Source organism: Manduca sexta, chromosome 7 (assembly GCF_014839805.1).
Source record: "Manduca sexta isolate Smith_Timp_Sample1 chromosome 7, JHU_Msex_v1.0, whole genome shotgun sequence".
Taxonomy (NCBI): Eukaryota; Metazoa; Arthropoda; class Insecta; order Lepidoptera; family Sphingidae; genus Manduca; species Manduca sexta.
In genome coordinates this window covers 10,312,443-10,330,851 of record NC_051121.1, presented here as the reverse complement: position 1 = coordinate 10,330,851, position 18,409 = coordinate 10,312,443, and the positions used below count along the sequence as shown (strand labels likewise).

The following is an 18,409-nucleotide window of genomic DNA, read 5'->3' as shown; positions in this document are numbered from 1 at the left end:
CATTTTCGCTATATCCAAGTTATTAAGATTTGCACTGTAAAGCGATCCTAAGTAAAATATTAAGAATTATATAATATTGTTTTTGTTTTGCTAGAAGATTCTAATGTTTAGCATGTCTTCAGCGCTCAGGTTTCGAGAATTTTTTGAATTTCATGTAATCAACCCTCAAATTGATTAAGTCAGAAGTCAGTGCATAGACATACTTGGCGAAAGGGATTGTAATTTATTCGGTTAAATTATTATTGTTAGTAATATTTGATAAATAGAAGTAGAAATTTTCGGGGACTGTGTACTCTATGCATTATAATAGTAAAAAATGGGCAATTATATTAATAGTAAAATCTTTTTATGAAATACATAAATACTATCTTGATTTAATAAATTTAATGATAATTTTTTGTGCTAAAAATATATTTACAAAAATGTCACAATTTACGAATAGCCACGGCAATAAAAAAGTGAATTTTAACCTGCCTCGTTATTCAATGTCACAAATGTCATTTTTGACCTAGGATCGGAAGATCCGCAATAATTATTTTTCGAGTTTTTCTTGCAGTAAAATCAGTACATAGTGATCCTTCTTCAGGATCACTGAATAAATCTGGGCATCGTCGAAGAAATAATTGCCATAATGAGTAAAATCATTCCTTCCACTGCAAAGCTTTTGGCTGCAAATACTATCACGGTTGGTTCGACCACGTATTTATTTTTTAAGTTTAATTTCAATTAATATTTCAAACAATTTAATTGTTATTTTTGAAAATTATAAAAGCTTTAATGTGATAATATCGTTGTAGAAAGCGGTGCCTCCAGTTTCGGCGACAACAAGTTCGAAATACAGTACTAAAAGTGAAGCTAAATTTGAAATTAAGGTAAGGAAAAATACATATTTTCTCAATTTGAGTTTTATAACAGTGTGTCCTGTAAGTGCTGGTTAAAGTTTATATTAAAGTTCATGTATTGTTTCGTATGAAAGTAGTTAATTATGTAACCTAACCTTCAGATGTCAAGTCTACTTGTGTTTTGCTGTCAAGTGTCAATGTTATGGTGAAAGAACCTGATATTCCATCAACCTGATAAATGGAAGAATTATTTTAATAAACAGGCTATATAAGTATGTTTTTAGTTTAGCTTTATAAATAGAATATATTTTCCCCCAATATATACTAATTGAAGAAACCCTTTTGTATTTAATATTTTATCATCAATAAATAATTATAATCAATTTTAAAATTTCACACATATTATTTAGGTTGGCAGTAATTATTTTTTTAATGAAGTAATTTTTTTACCCACCTTTTACATGATTTTTCTATTACCCAAGAAGAAACATTTAATAAGTTCTACATAACAATATTGATTAATATTTTTTTAAATATTTTTATTCCTATGTTCTTTATATTGTTGTGTTTAATTATCAACAATCTATTAAATTAACAGTAATGTTATGTGTAAACTATCTGAATAAGGAAGTATTTATTGAAAACAACATAGTGTATATTATTTATATATTTTCATAATTATATTGATGTTTTGCAAATTCTTATTGATAATGTGTAGAGTATACTCAATGTTACTTCAATAGTGCTTTTGGTCATTACAGTGAGAAGTGGTTTTCATTAGTACAATCAGCCGCAAAAGTGCCAGAACAAATTGAAAACAATTCTAGCCAAAACTCTGTTCAAAATATCCCTTTTTATTCATCTTAATTAAGTGAACTCTTTGAAGTTTATTTTAGTGAAGAAAAAAGATTTTTGATATGGGCATGAATAGTTAAAAGCAATTTGAGATTATGAATTTGTTTTGCCACTTTTGGGGCTGACTGTACATTAATACAAAGTGTAGAAATATCTATGTAATAATGTAGGTTAGTTGATAATAAATAATAACTGGGTTCGCACCCATAATTATTCTCATTGAATGTTCATGAACATAGTAGAAATAGCTTCTCTTTAATGATTTTGAAAAGGTTACACAGTTTAAGTAAAATTTTACATGACATTAAATTAAATTTGACAGGACTTGATTTTTTAAATTACATAATATTTTTCTTGTTTTTTTTTTATTTATTTAATAGACTGAGTCACTTTCTACTATGTCAGTCTCATAGTTAATACAGATTGTATTTAAAATCATAATGTTCTTAGCTTCTATGTAATCAATTATTTATTTCCTCTATTAGTCAAAACAAAATGGTTGGAAAACACCCTCATCAAAACAGTCTAAATTGAAACCTGCAATAACTTGTCTCACACTGTTACTCTGTACATAAGCTCAAAAATCTTTAAAATCCTCTGTAATAATATAACATAGTGAACAATTAGGATTGTCTGTTTGGCTCAAGATTTTTTGTCTCATGGTTTCGCACTGTACACTCTCTGTAAAAAAAATTAACACCTTCATAATATTGTTGCCCAATGAACAATTTGGACTGTCTCTTTGCCTCAAGATGATTTTCAAATTTATTCAATAGAACGTGTCTGTCCTTTGGTTGATTACACACTTGTTTTGGACATTTGTTTGCTTCATTAAAAATGTTTATTTATTCATAAGAATGGGTCCAGAGCTACCTGTGAGCAATCACAATTATTGTTTTTTAAAATTAATCTTTAAACAACTTATGTACTTAATTTCCATTCTGAAATGAATGAAAAGGAAATATGAGGAAAACCTAGTAAAGTTCCCATTGGTCCAGGAAAACAAATTTCTTCAATAATGTCTACAATTTAATTGCTTTAGCCTTACAAACTCCACAAGTTGGACAAGGGCCCTGCACTATCGACAACCCTTACGTCTGAAGATGCGCTCAAATTGTACGAACACTTGGCGGTATTGCGACGAATTGAAACTGCTTCGGGAAATCTTTACAAGGAAAAGATCATCAGAGGATTCTGTCACTTGTATTCAGGTGAGTAAGGTTGTTTGTTGAAATGAGCTTGTTACTCGCATTGCCGTGCCTAAACATGATAAAAATTATAGCAATATTATTTAGAATATTAAATTGTAAAGTTGTGTACTGCAATCTTTAACTTGGACCATCACAATGCTTAGTCATTAGTTAAATTCAATGTTTAAGGGTGAATCTTATTTTATGCAAAATTATATTCTATTGTAAAGATATATTATGTCATATAATATATCTTTAAAAAGTATTTTAAATTTTGCCAAACTATCAATTTTCGATTAAACAGGGCACAAAACAAATGATATCCGTAAAGTTAAAACCATAACCCTGTTTCCCATATAAAGCCAACCAAATATCAATGTCCACAATCAGGCCAAGAAGCGGTAGCCGTCGGCATGCGTGCGGCGATGCGTGACGTGGACAGCGTGATCACCGCATACCGGTGTCACGGCTGGACACACCTGATGGGCGTCAGCGTGTTAGGCGTGTTGTCCGAGCTGACGGGCCGCCGCACCGGCTGCTCGCGAGGGAAGGGTGGCTCCATGCATCTCTACGGGAAGAACTTTTATGGAGGCAACGGGATTGTTGGAGCTCAGGTGAGGTTGTAGGGTTAGGTACCTAATGAATTGAAATAGAAATATATCATGATTTTGTTTACATAAAAAATCGTAAACTTACAATAAAATTCTAGGGTTTATTCTTAATGTAATTTTTTAAAGTATCAAATCTAAAATACTTAAATAAAAAAAAATATTTTATAAATAATTGTTCACTATTTGGTACCCCAGCTACAATAAGAAATAACAAGAGCGTTATCATTCAATGATCAATTGATTTATTTTATGTATAAAATAGCACAAATTTCATACAAATATGAAAATAAGAAAATATTACATGAGTTTCACAATTCAACTTTAGTCTATTTCTGCAGTCACTCCCTAGATATTGATATGATCTCTTAATGAGGGTGTATGTGTAGGCACCGCTGGGTGCAGGCGTGGCGTTCGCCCACAAGTACCGCGGCGACGGTGGAGTTACCTTCACCCTGTACGGAGACGGAGCAGCCAACCAGGGCCAGCTGTTCGAGGCGTACAACATGGCCAAGCTCTGGGACCTGCCCTGCGTGTTCGTCTGTGAGAACAACGGATATGGTCAGTAAAGTTCAGATGCCACAGTAAAGTTTTTGGTTTTTTCAAAATACTTTATTAATCATGCTTGTGGTGCTCCCCGAGAGGCAAAAACTCCCCATGGCGATATAAATATAAAACTAGAGTCATCACTGCATAAAAGAATGAGAAACACTTGCCTGCTTATCAGAAACCTTGTCATAGTTTTTGATGTGGACTGTACTGCCGTGCTAAGCGCAAAAGCGGTATGTCTGGGTTACCTTATTTCAAGATAATCGAAGTTTTGTAAATGTTTATATAGTTTTATAGTTTAAGTAAAACTGAGATAGAGAAAACTCTTTTAAGGTTTGTTTAATAAGTACTAAACAAGATACTGTTATTAAGTTTATTGGATAGGCATTTCTTTAAGCTACCGGACGCCATAAAAAACAAGATTTTTTTTTTTGAGGTACCGCTCTTGAGCTTAGCACGGCAGTATACCCAACTCTAATACTATAGGTCAGGGGTGGCCAACTTGGTAAGACCCAAGATCTACTTTTCACTGATGATACTCTGTGCGATCTACCAAGCTACATACATCTTGAAATCTTAAATGAAACAACATAGTTCAGGACACAATTTATTATTATTTTGATTAAAAAATGATACAAGACGATGCGTGGAGCAGTTAGTGATTAGGTATATTGCGCGGTCTCTTCTACGTATTTATATTTTTGCCTTGCCACGATCGACTGGATTTGTTGTCGCGATCGCCCAGTCGATCGCGATCGACCGGTTGGCCACCCCTGCTATAGGTAACTAAAATAACATCAAACTACATTCATCTTCCGTTTGCTACCAGGTATGGGTACGTCGGTGGACAGGTCGTCTGCCAGCACCGACTACTACTCGCGCGGGGACTACGTGCCCGGCATCTGGGTCGACGGCATGGACGTGCTCGCCAGCAGGGAGGCCACCAGATACGCCATCGAGTACTGCACCAGCGGGAAAGGTTAGAAATGAGTATAATTTTTCTTGTTCACATGTATTAGTAATGAAGGCATATATGGCATTCTTGGCTTACTTAGTGCCGTCGCTCATTCACGACCGGTTTGAAGTTTGTCACGAGTGACAGTACAGCCATTGTTATTGAGTTTTAGCGGTAACAACAGATACAAAGAGCGGGTGTTGTGACTAACTTCACACCAGTCAAAACATAGTACGGTATTACTGTTCGATTTCATTTGTGATGATTGTGTTTTAAATTCTTGGACTGTCTCAGTGGTGTTGTATTGGGTACATGAAACAAGTTTCCTAAGGTATCGGGTTCAGTCCCTGGGTCAGGCAAAATTATGGCTCAATATGGGACATATTCTGATATTTTGCCTAGAGTATGGCATTGTCCCGGTAAATGACATCAGGCTCGACCCCATGGAACCTAACATCTAAATGAGGATGTTATACATCTGTCTACCTCGGAAAAGAGAAAAAGGAATAAGTACAAAGTTTTTAGTACCTGTTCTAAGTAGATAAATCATGGGCCCCATATAAAAATGCCTTATTCAATACTAGTAGTCAAATAGGGTACCGGACTCATATTTGTTCTTTACTATTATCAAATATTTACATGATATAAATTATAACACAAAAGGAATTATTAAAATCCGGTAAAAAATCAACATGTTATAAGTCTTTGAATTTCGGTAGAAGGGGTAATTAACAAGAAACAGAAAAGAGACGAAATACCCACATGTGACGTCATCGGGAATTACGACGCGTGCGAAAGAAAGATGTGAAGCGATATCCCCACATCGCGCCCACTTTTGCACATTACAATATTTTAAATATGAATGACTCGATTATTCTTTAACCAATTTTTATGCAGTTTTCGCAGGAGTGCTTCTTTTTCGTATTATTAATCATTACGTATAGAATAATGTACAAAATCAAACATAGGCCGGTCCCCTATTCTACGCTAGTATTAGCATTATATTTATACTGCTCTATCAAAAATGATAAGGTTTAGGTTTTGTTTATTTATAGACTTTCTTCTGTTGTCTCTACATTTGATAAGTGATAAACACGTGAAGCGATGAAATAATTCAAATGATTATATTCAAGGCTATTTTTTTTTATTGTAGTTAAACAAATCTTTTTTCGGTATTACTATGAGATACTAAGAAGTACAATAAAAAAAAATACTTTAGTGATGCCCAAAGACAGATGCCAAATGGGTATGGTGAAACACCACTAGTGCACCCATTTTTCGCCGTGTGCATTCCATCCCATGATGTGATAGGTCGCGAGCCTAACGCCATATCGGACACAAATTCCAGACTCAGGGCTAATACTAAATAGAAAAATTCTATAACTTTGCTCGACCCGGAATCACGTTTGAGCCCTCAGTACTGAATTCCTACCGTAATACAACTACGGCACCCAAGCAGTCCATATAAAATTCTGCTCAAGATAAATGTCTATAGACATAGGCATAGATGTCTATATAAATTTTGGATGTTTATAAACAAATTTTCTATTGCAGGTCCGTTGGTGATGGAGATGGAAACCTACCGTTACTCCGGGCACTCCATGTCGGACCCCGGCACGTCGTACCGCACGCGCGACGAGGTGCAGGAGGTGCGCCAGACCCGCGACCCCATCACCTCCTTCAAGGAGAAGATCATCAGCAACGAGCTCGTCACGCCGGATCAACTCAAGGTAACAATGGGTCTAGTGCTGTCATCACCGTCATTATACCTGTGTTTTGATTTGCCTCCACTCCCTCTGGATTTTTCTCTCTCTCTTTTCCTCTCCACTTCTCTCTTTCTCTCTCTCGCAATTTTCTTTCTCTTTCCACTTCTCTCTTTCTCTCTCTTCTACTTTACCGTCTCTAATATAAACTTTTTGGTTTCTGTTTTCATACATTCCTATGACACAAGGTTGCTTAAAGAATTTCTTTTTTATCAGGAAATCGACGCGAAAGTAAGGAAGGAGGTTGACGAGGCAACGAAGCAGTCCAAATCGGAACCGGAAGTGGGCATCGAGGAGCTCTCCGGAGACATCTACTACAACAACTTGGAGCCTTACATCCGGGGCATTCACCCCAACGCCCCTCTAGAACACGTTAACGTTATGCCGCGCAATTAGATTGATGAAGCTGGCGTAATAAGTACGATTGGTTGTACTTGCTCGTTGTGTATACTGCGCGTAGGGTTGTCACGTCGAAACGAAAATGGGCAATAATAAAATATTTTTAAAACATATTAATTTATTGAAATTTATTGTTGTTTCAGTTCCTAATTTTTTGGCATGGTCAGATGTGTGACAACCCTAACATCTGAGATAGTAGCTTTGGTATTAATATTGTCAGCGGTATCAAAAAATCTTAGGCCTTTCTTGGCTCACTGAACACAAATAGTAATTGTTTGCACAGAATTAAATTAGATAGCTTATCATTACCGCCTTCAAATTATTTATTCAAGGTTAAAATCAACAGCCTTACGCACAAGAATGGCCTACGTTAAATAAAATCGACTTTACAAATTTTGCAAATATGAACCTTATTGCCCTTGGAATAAGGGTCATTTAAAATCTAATGCATTATAGGTCGTTATTGTTTCCGTGGCTCTTGGTTACATCTTACATACAGACTTCAAATTCGATTAGTGGCTGTTTTAGAGTAATATATCTGCACATTCGGACTTTGCTACTGTCCAATGTGACATAAATAATATTTTTATAGTAATGTGTCTCAAATGAACTATTTTCTCTCGAGCTATTAAGCTATAGAATATTATAGTGCAATCCGTTAAACCAGTATAATTACTGAGAATTATGATACGCACTCGTCAAATCAACGGGTTCCAACAGGCCGGCATAATTGTGTCAACTGTCGAGGGGTAATCATCTCTCGTCAATCGATATTTTATTGAATCGCACTCTACTTATCATCAGGTGGGGTCACTTTCCCGTGGAAGTATAAAAAAACTCATTAAACGTGAAGTGATAGACACAAAGATATCTCGATCGAGATCTGCCGCTTTTCGTCAAACGATATTTTTTTCTAAATAATAAGCATCGATTGTGCCCCATATGGCGATAGGCTCGCATCATAGGACGGAACACACTTGGCGAAAAGTGGGTGTTCTGGTTGCGCCTCTGCATACCGCTTGGATAATTGCGTGATGTATATAAGCATCGAATGTAGATCCGAAACGTTATTTATTTGCGATTTCTGCACAAACTTGTATTACTGTCTTGTTAAGGTATCACGTGACCGTATTTTTTTTTTCGTCGGCCATTTTGTTATGTAAATTTGGGCATGTATTATTGGTACAAATATCATGTTTCCGATTCACCGTTTTGTGATTGTTGATATTTATATATATTTTCTTAGTTCAATTTGTAGATTAAGTAATGTTAACTGCCAACGAGGTAATCCACTATTTTGGTTATATTTTATTTATTTTTTTAATTGAATACAATTAAAAATTATGGAATATGTCAGGTTGTTTTTGTTGATGTATGAGATACGATAAATCGTTACGTATCGTGTCGTTCGATCGTATCGTTTTATGATGTGTGCACATTATTTGAATATTTGTTATATTTCATTGAAATATATTATTAAAGGAGATTTAATTAAAGGACAAGGTTTAATAAATAAACACATAATGCTCATAATTTATTTCGACACTTAATACATTTACAAATATTTAATTAGAAAAACATGACATGATATTTATAGTACAAAAATATCGTTTTTATTATCACAAACTAATGTCATTGAGCACAATATACCAATAGGAAGCATTCAAGTACACCAAACTGTTACAAACGGGTAATAGTACTCGGCAGCAAATTGTACACATCGAGGTATAGAAAAAGTAGACATGTTAGTAATAAACAGTTGCTAAGTAAATGAGAGCTTTTTTTTCTAAACCCGATTATTGATTTTTTTATAGCCCTACGTATGATATTTACTGCCGAGTACTGTAATTTCAGTTCGAAATAGTCGATGGCACTTCCTTACACGCCTTGTTGGTCGTACGTCTTTTATAGAACCCGATTTGTCGGACCGATAACGTCGGTCATGTTAATAACATTATCTGATATACTATATGACAGGGTGTCTCAAACTTTTGGCTTCACGAACCCCTGGTAAATTTTTGAAATGACAGCTAACCCCTTAAACTGATCACCCCCCCCCCCCCCCCTTCTACTATGAAATAAATAGTCGCGCCCATGGGTCCCGCACGTGTTTGCCAGTCATCAAGCCACCTTTACATATATCTTGTAACAAACCTCCTATCGTCCAATGGTACACTCCTAGGGGCTTGCGTACCCCACTTTGAGAAACCCTGCTGCTAAGACATTCAAAAATAATAGATTATTGACATCTAATATAACATTGTCGAAGCTAATATACTGTGTACTTGAACGCTGCCTTATATCTTCGTTAAAGCCTACTAAAATGCTACGTTAAATACCGCAATACGGAAGCATAGTTAACCGTTACTTTAAAAGTAAGACCGCCATGTACTATGTAGGTGTATTATATGAACAACCGCCGATTTCTATCCACGATCCCAATCGCTTGCCAGACCGATCGTGAAAATTGACCAATCAGAGTGAAGCTTTCTTGACATACAAATAACTTATTTTGATTGGTTAAATTTCGAGATCCGATCAAAGTTTAAAATTGGAATCGATTATTTAAATCGGTCCATAGCCAAGTCAAATGAGAAACAAACAAAAAAAAAAGTTTTTTTACATAAAAATGACGTATTGACCAATAAGTACGCATAAATATCTTGGCTAAGATCAAAACAAAACTGTAAGATAGCCCCATTTTATACAGTTTCATACAGCGTTAGCATTATAAGCGAGTCTTTTGTACCCATAATTATTCAAGCAGTAGACATTATATATGACCCGAGGGACAATAAATAAAAAAATATATATAATTATTCATAATACATCTTTGGTAAATTCTACAGCGATAAGAAGACATCATGAAGGCACATCAATGCGCATCCAAGGCAAATGTACACAAGTACATAACGTTATCAAACTAGGAATTAATTGATTCTACTTTGTGAACAGGGCCGGAGCCAAGAAAAGCGATGTAGGGACCTCCCAGATTAACTAACACTGTGGGTAAAATAGGAGAATATGAAACACAAAAATAGGTATTAAAATAACGACATCTTGTACCTATATTATACTCCATAGAATGACATTTATATCACATTTACTAATCTCAAAGCAGCATATTATGTTTCAAAGAAATAAAAACTTTTTTGCTCAGTGCATAGTTATAACACAATACGAGTATAATTCAACAAATTTAGTCGTATAATACATCTGTCCTTCATAATATATAAGGTACCTACTTATTTAATTACTAATTAGATAAATAATAATTTATTCAAATGTGTCCTACACGAAATCTGGCTACGGTCCTGTTCATTAATAAACCTATATTGGAAGTACAATCAATGCAATTGAAGACAATTCTCGGCACATAGCAGTAATAACTATTGTTTGATCATGTTCCTGACGTCACAAGTTATATTAATATCCCAAAATTATTCATTTTGAATAGTTTTACGTTAATTCCATTATATATTTTAGTGTTCATTAAGTATTTGGATTTGCAGTGTAGGGAAGGATTTAAAAAATACATAATACAACACAAAATCATGGTAGGTAATAATCGGTAGAATATTTAAATCTAGGGTGTTTATCACCTATTTACTATCTCAAGGTTATCTAATGTCTTTTTAGGGGGAATGTTTGGAAAGGGGGAAGAATGTCGGAAGGTGTTGGACGTATTTTACTAAGGGCATTATATTGTAAAGGGCCGGGATTTAAAATATATCTAATTTTACCACGAAATTGTGAAATTTTAACGGGCATTAAATTTGTAAGTTTTACTAGCGTAAGTTACTTACGAACAATTTACGTATGTGAATTATTGCGTAAGCTGGTTATACTAGCACACAGAGTTACTTATTTTTCGCGATACACAGCTTATTTACAACTTACGTAAGTAACTTAAGCAAGTAAAACTTACAAATGAAGATGTATCCTAAGAATATTATTATTTATAGAATCCGATAAAAGCAATTGTTGGGTAAAAAAACGTCTACTAAGCGATATCTTGTAAGTTTAGAAAACTAGATATTCACATTCTTTGATAGAGAGCATTTGCCTATAAATATATTAACGTTTATAAATTGATGACATTACTAACCCGTCGGTAATATCTGAGGGTCTTAGATATAAGCTGATTGTCCTTGCCTGCCGCTCATGTTGACAATTCACTTTTGTAATAAAGGTAGGTAAAGTTGCGGTATAATAAAATTCTTCAGTATGTGGGCCTGTTTGATGTGGTGGTACACGTCGTACAGAAAACCTAATTCAAGTAAACAATAAATAAAATTTACTAATTCCCGTTACATTTTGGAGAGTAGATCAGGCTTCCCAAGCCTATACTTTCGTTGAAAGGCGACAATCCGTCTGAAACTGAGTGGGCGTGGTGCGGTATTGAATATTATGATAAATGTATTGATTTAATTATAAAATAACTTACGCCATAAAAACCTTCGCGTGACGTCACAAGGTACGCAAATATCGCCGACGGGCAATACGAATATGTAAATGCGTATTGTCAATCTAAATTCCGTTTGACTCTTCTTACTATATTTATATTTAAACAAGTTGTCTAAAATGTAATCTGACTTGTGTGTTATTTTTTTTATGATATATCTAAAATTCGAGACATATTACAGAATGATAGCTGTCATTGATGTAATACTGAAGCTGCTTATAACATATTTAGTTAAATGTTTGTTCACATTTTAGACAAATTATAAAAAAATAAAAATACATGAATTGCAACTAAGCCGCAACATTCTGCAGGTTTTCTTCACTCTCTTCCACGAATCCGCATTGTAGTTCGTATAACTTGGCGTAGATGCCCTTTAGAGCTATCAGCTCCTTGTGCGTGCCTGCCTCAGCCACAAGTCTCCTTGTCGATCACGCAGATGATGTCCGCGTTCTGGATAGTGGCGAGACGGTGTGCGATGATCAGGCATGTTCGACCCTCGCTAGCTTTGTCGAGGGCTTCTTGTACCACCTTTAGGAATATTTACATTTAGTTAATAGGTAATGGGAGTTTTTGAGTTTTTAGCTGGTAAGTGTGATGGATGGAATTATGGCTACGCCAAGTAAAGTGCGAAGAGTGAATAAGATTTTGGTATTTATTAATCAATTGTAAAATGGGCAGGAAGGAATCCTTTTTTGAAGGAATGTCTTTGTTTTTGAAGATTTAAGTTTTTGGTCGTGACAATTTTTTCTTCCATGTTGTCATAAATGTAGAACAAACATTCTATGTAAAATTTGTTAGGGTAAGTACATTCTTTAAAAATAAAATTAAGAACTTTAAATTCGGTTCTACCTTTTCGCTGTGAGTGTCGAGGGCTGATGTCGCCTCATCCAGCAACAGGACTCGAGGGTTCCTCACGAGAGCTCGGGCTATCGCAATCCTCTGCTTCTGACCGCCGGACAGTTGCGACGCGCGGAGACCTATACGCGTCTCATAGCCCTGGGAAATAGGGTTAACAATCAAATATATTAGTGGAAAGTAAATACACCAATGTAGAAAAATTATCTCTGATATTCTGCACGTCTCCATTCAGTACTCAACTAATAAAAGGAAACTTAATGTTTCATATGAACTGTTTCCAGTTCAATCATTAGGTAAATATCTAAAATGGTAAGTAATTTTGGTCGCCAATTGCGTATGCACCGCTGGACGGAATTGATTGAAATTTTACAGACAGACAAGTCCTAGATGGACATAGTACTTTTTATCCTTGAAAAGCACATAAATAATGGGACGTTGTTTCCATGTAAAGTCCCACCGATGAAATGCTAATTATTAAGTATAGCCAGGGAGCCTATTTCGCCTTGGCGGTAAATCCGTCTTTTTGCAATTACAGGCGTTTTTATCAAAAGGCAGCCTTGATAGACGAATAGGTAACTAGGTATTTTTTTTTACTCTTGGCTATAGGCTTTAGGCTTGAGTATCAAAGTTGTTCTTCGATTAGAATGCCCGTAATTGCAAAAAGGCGGATATGCCCCCGTAGAAGGAATAAGGGGAGCCTTATATTGTAGTTAAAAAGGCTTACATCAGGCAAAGCAGCAATAAACGAGTGGACATTAGCCTCCTTCGCCGCGTTGACGATCTCTTCAATGGGCACGATGCGCGTGTTGTCTCCGTACGCGATGTTCTCCGCGATGGTGCGGTCGAACAGCACCGGCTCCTGTGACACGATGCCGAGGTTCCGACGCAGTGTGGTCAGTCGCATGTCACTGGAGATGCAGTGGTCGTCTAGGTACTGGGAAATATCACTGGTTAATATGAGAATTCGGCGGCGATACCCTAGTTGGGTGTGGAACGGACTGCCGAGACGAGTGTCCGCGGGTTCAAATCTTAAGGGCACACACCCCTGATTTTTCCCAAAAATAATGGGGGTACTCTTTATGAATTATCGCTTGCTTTAACGATGAAGGAAAACATCGTGAGGAATCCTGCATATTTGAGAAATTCTCTATAGGAATTTTAAGGGTGTCTGAAGTCTACCAATCCGAGGGATTATACATCTATAATCTCTATCAGTAGTAGAGGAGACTCGTGTCCAGCAATAGGACAGTATATAGGTATAATAGAGGGCTGATATTATTATTATATGCGAATATGTTTGAAGTGTGTTTTGTTATTGTAAGGAACAATTATTCAGTTGCTTTACGAGTTGATCTAAGAGCTCATCTAAGTATAAATATGTTACTTATATTCTTCTGGGGAGTCCATAATTCTAGACATTTAATTCTGGATATCTTTCTTTGTTTTCTTTAGGGTTGCCTAACAACCGAAAAACTGTAGTAGCATCATTCTGTATTCATCTTCCTTATAAATTAGGCTTTAAGTCTCATAACTAGTATTAGCGCACTGATTATAATCTATACTATTATATAAAGCTGAAGAGTTTGTTTGTTTGTTTGTTTGTTTGTTTGAACGCGCTAATCTCAGGAACTACCGGTCCAAATCGAAAAATTATTTTTGCGTTGGATAGCCCTTTGTTCGTGGAGTGCTATAGGCTATATATCATCACGCTATACCCAATAGGAGCGGAGCAGTAATGGCTCATCTCAGGAAATACCGGTCCAAACTTAAAAATTCTTTTTGCATTGGATAGCTCTTTGTTCGTGGAGTGCTATAGGCTATATATCATCACGCTATACCTAATAGGAGCGGAGCAGTAATGGCTAATCTCAGGAACTACCGGTCCAAACTGAATAATTCTTTTTGCGTTGGATAGCCCTTTGTTCGTGGAGTGCTATAGGCTATATATCATCACGCTATACCCAATAGGAGCGGAGCAGTAATGGCTCATCTCAGGAAATACCGGTCCAAACTGAAAAATTCTTTTTGCGTTGGATAGCCCTTTGTTCGTGGAGTGCTATAAGCTATATATCATCACGCTATATTCAATAGGAGCGGAGCAGTAATGGTTAATCTCAGGAACTACCAATTCGAACTGAAAAATTCTTTTTGTGTTGAATAGTCCTTTGTTTGTGGAGTGCTCAAAGTCATATATCATCACGCTATGACCAATAGGAGCGGAACAGTAATGGCTAATCTCAGGAACTACCGGTTTGAACTGAAAAAATCTTTTTGTGTTGGATAGCCCTTTGTTCCTGGAGTGCTATAGGCTATATATCATCACGCTACGACCAATAGGAGCGAAGCAGTAATGAAACATGTTGCAAAAACGGAAAATTATTACTTTTGAGAGCTTCCGTTGCCTGCGCTGCGTAAACGGTTAAAGTTATGCAACAATGATGTATGACGGGATTGTTCCTCTTAAAAAGTTCTAAAAAATATATTATAAAAAAAGTCCCCCGCTGCATCTGTCTGTCTGAACGTGTTAAACTCAAAAACTACCCAACGTATTAAGATGAAATTTGGTATGGAGACAGTTTGAGACCCTGGGAAGAACATAGGCTCCCGGGAAACTTCTACTTTTATAACGGAAAACTTTAGCCTGAAAAACTTTATAACGCGGGCGGAGCCGCGGGCAAAAGCTAGTCAATTATATTCTATCAAAGTTCTTCGCCACAGCTGCCTTGGGAGATACAACTGTAACACTTACCACAGTCCCCTCGTCAGGGTCGTACAGCCGCTGCAGCAGCTGTATGAGCGTGGACTTGCCGCAGCCGCTCGGGCCCACGAGCGCCACGCGCTTGCCGCTCGGCATCGTGAAGGACAGCCCGCACAACACCTCCACCTCGCGCCGCGTCGGGTATCTGAACCGTATGTTCTTGTACTGGATCTTGCCGTTCGCGACCTGCAATAAATAGTTTAATGGTTTTACGCTTTGGTATGTCCTGCCATGTAGGCTTGAGGATAGTAGCATCATCATCATCATCAGCCGCAGGATGCCCACTGCTGAACATGGGCCTCTTCCAAAGAAATTCTCTATGGGAATTTTGAGGGTGTGTGAAGTTTACCAATCCGCACTAGGCCAGCGTGGTGGACTCTCGCTACCACGCTGTCTTACTACTGAAAGAACTTATACCTCTACAATCCCTCTCTATAGTAGAGGAGGCCCGTGGCCAACAGTAGGACAGTATATAATACAGGGCTGATATTATTATTATATGAGGCTGATATTATTATTATAGTAGATTATGTCACTTTTTTTTTGGGGGCACGCTAATTCACTAAAGTTGTAAGTCCATAATTTTTGTACTTCACTGCGTGCCTCCACAAAAAAGCCCTAGATTATGTTATAAGACCGCAAATCAGGTTGATGACATGGATCTTATTTTGGTTAATTGAAATGTATTTCAAAACGATTTTTTTAATGAGCTTATTAATTAAGATTTTTTTAATGGTTTTGGTAGTAAACAGTAACTAGATAAGAAACGATTAAAAGTGAAAATCATATTTTTTTCATGATTGTTTACTTAGAAGCCATCGATTTGTAGTTCAGATATACTCACGTAGTTCTCAGGCAGTGCGGGCGCGAGGGTGCTCTGTACGAGCGGCTTCCTCTGCAGCAGTGTCATCACTCGTCCCGCCGCGCTCACCGCCGCACCGAAGTTGGGAGCGAACGCGAGAGCTTGACCCATCATCCACGCGCCGAATATCAACGCTTCTGATACTCTAGACACAAGTAAATAGCCACATAGCCAACAAGAAGAAGTAGGTAGAAGGGTAATCCGTGCATTTTCGTACATTCGTCGATTTTTCTATGCCATGGCAGGTGAAAATCTAATCCTTAACCGTAGTGGTATTGGAATGGACAAACTTACGTATTTTTATGGATAACAGGATAAGATAAGACACAATAGTAGGCTATATTTATTTACTTAATTATAAACACTTAATTGTACATCAAAGAGAATGTATAGATATAAAATATACATGTAGTCGGTTCTGTATTGGTAGCCAATAGATACCAACAATCGGGTCATACCTCAAAACATATCTATCGCGACGTTCTTAACTGGGTTTACCGCTATTCCCCTTAAAAACACTTATGTTTACTATCACTATAAAATTATGATCCAATGCATACTTAATGACAGATTTGTAAGGTATCTCCTGGTCCGCGACGAGCACGCCGCCGTACCACAGCGAGAGCGCGTAGCCCGCCACCGGCGCTGTCTGCCCGAACGAGAACACGCTGCCGCGCCAGCGGATGCTGCGCTGGGCGGTCTCCTGCGCGTGCGCACCGGCCTCCTGGTACCGCGCCACGACTCCTTCCTCACCGCCTAGAGACAATCAATTCAAAATTTATTAGAGGCTGTCAAATTTTCTGTAACACATATTGGAGACGCACGTTCATTATCATCGTCATCATTATCAGCTCGTATTCATCAATGCCCTGCTGGACATAAGCCTCTCCCAGACCATCTTACTGAGTGTAATCTTTGATTTCGTTTCTTCAATTCGGTTCATACTGTAGTCAAATTTACTTACAACAAAATAATATGTACTGTATAAAATTCCTAATTTCTTGTTAAGCATTATTTAATTTTACCCACACATGCTTTGCATTCTCACAAGAGCAGACAAAGGATGTAATACTCACAAAAAGCGCAAACAGTCCTGATATTAGTAATCGCTTCAGTGGCTATGGTGGTAGCTCTATCAGAAGCTTCTCTGACGTCAGCGATGCCCTGCGCCAGTACCCTGCCCTCGAGCACCACGGCTCCGATCACCATCGGCACCGATACCAGCGAGACCAGCGTCATTTGCCACGTGAAGAACATGGACAGCGTGATGCCGATCACGATAGTAGCTGATGCCTGCATTAGGGCGCCGATTCGAGTTCCTGTTGCCTGCAGAATTGATTATGGGGTATTTGTTAAAAAATTGTTTTAATAGCAGAGGAAACCAAACGCATAATTTTTTGGTACATTTAGCATGATAAGATCTTCCAAAAGTGATTGAACATAGGGCGGCAGTACAAGCTAAAATCGTTTTGAGCAGTTGGAAGAAGACGAAACCAATATAGCAACTTGAACAGATGAAGAATCGAGCCGGTAGACACGCCGGTTACAGAGCTACTATATCTCCTACTAAATCTACTATTGTATTATGTCCAGTACTCACGCCTTGCACCGCAGCTGCATCTGCCGCCAGCCTGGCGCACAGTGCTCCTACGCCGTTCTTGGGATCGTCAAACCAGCCTATCTCTTGTGCTAACATGGACCGGAATGCAGCCACCCTGAAATCAATAATTATTAAGTATAGAACATCTAATGAGCAAGTCTAACTTTTTATGGTAAGTGATATTTCCGACCTACAGGCCTTCACAATACCAAGATTATAAGTGGGCTTGTTGACATTTCGGTATAGTAAGGGAGAGTTGCGGGTTAAGAAGTCTATTGTCTAAGCTTCGGAGATTTGAATACTTACTTAGAAGTTAGGGAATGATTCGATTTCAGGGATATGATCGAAATACTAGAGTTAACGAAATATTTATTCCTCAAGCATTTTCCTATTTCATTGACTACATTTTCTTTAAGCATTCTGTTACTTTGGGCCGGATTATAAAAGTTATTTTTTTCATTATATTTAAGTTAATTTGTAAATATTGAGAAAACTAGTTTTTTCCCGCGGCTCCGCCCGCGTTATTAAGTTTTTCGGGCTAAAGTTTTCCGTTATTAAAGTCACGCTATATATTTTCCCGGGAGCCTATGTTCTTCCCAGGGTTCTCAAACTGTCTCCATACCAAATTTTATCCTAATACGTTGGGTAGTTTTTAAGTTTAACACGTTCGGGCAGACCGATGCAGCGGGGGACTTTGTTTTATGA

General features: G+C 37.2%; 2 protein-coding genes across 2 annotated transcripts in view; one reads left to right on the top strand and one right to left on the bottom strand.

The window, feature by feature from the left end:
- The first annotated feature begins 465 nt into the window (after positions 1–465).
- On the top strand, positions 466–8,510 carry LOC115446060 (probable pyruvate dehydrogenase E1 component subunit alpha, mitochondrial). The gene is made up of 8 exons (XM_030172613.2): positions 466–685; positions 798–872; positions 2,740–2,908; positions 3,278–3,501; positions 3,885–4,056; positions 4,874–5,023; positions 6,554–6,729; positions 6,979–8,510. Exons 1-8 carry the CDS (start codon positions 632–634, stop codon positions 7,156–7,158), a joined length of 1,200 nt encoding a protein of 399 aa, XP_030028473.1. The 5' UTR covers positions 466–631; the 3' UTR covers positions 7,159–8,510.
- A 158-nt stretch (positions 8,511–8,668) lies between these two features.
- LOC115446059 (multidrug resistance protein homolog 49) overlaps positions 8,669–18,409 on the bottom strand; it is a 31,435-nt gene continuing 21,694 nt past the window's right edge. The window contains 9 exon segments of the mRNA XM_030172611.2: positions 8,669–12,039; positions 12,041–12,154; positions 12,476–12,622; positions 13,209–13,418; positions 15,234–15,428; positions 16,087–16,249; positions 16,665–16,860; positions 17,181–17,430; positions 17,705–17,819. Coding sequence (XP_030028471.2) covers positions 11,917–12,039; positions 12,041–12,154; positions 12,476–12,622; positions 13,209–13,418; positions 15,234–15,428; positions 16,087–16,249; positions 16,665–16,860; positions 17,181–17,430; positions 17,705–17,819 — 1,513 coding nt within the window. The 3' untranslated portion in view covers positions 8,669–11,916.

What these genes read in the sequence shown, in the direction of transcription:
- LOC115446060 (XM_030172613.2), top strand. Translation starts at nt 632, where the DNA reads ATGAGTAAAATCATTCCTTCCACTGCAAAGCTTTTGGCTGCAAATACT. An exon ending in AAGCTAAATTTGAAATTAAG is followed by an intron (nt 873 to 2,739) that starts GTAAGGAAAAAT and finishes TAATTGCTTTAG; the next exon opens with CCTTACAAACTCCACAAGTT. An exon ending in CTGTGAGAACAACGGATATG is followed by an intron (nt 4,057 to 4,873) that starts GTCAGTAAAGTT and finishes GTTTGCTACCAG; the next exon opens with GTATGGGTACGTCGGTGGAC.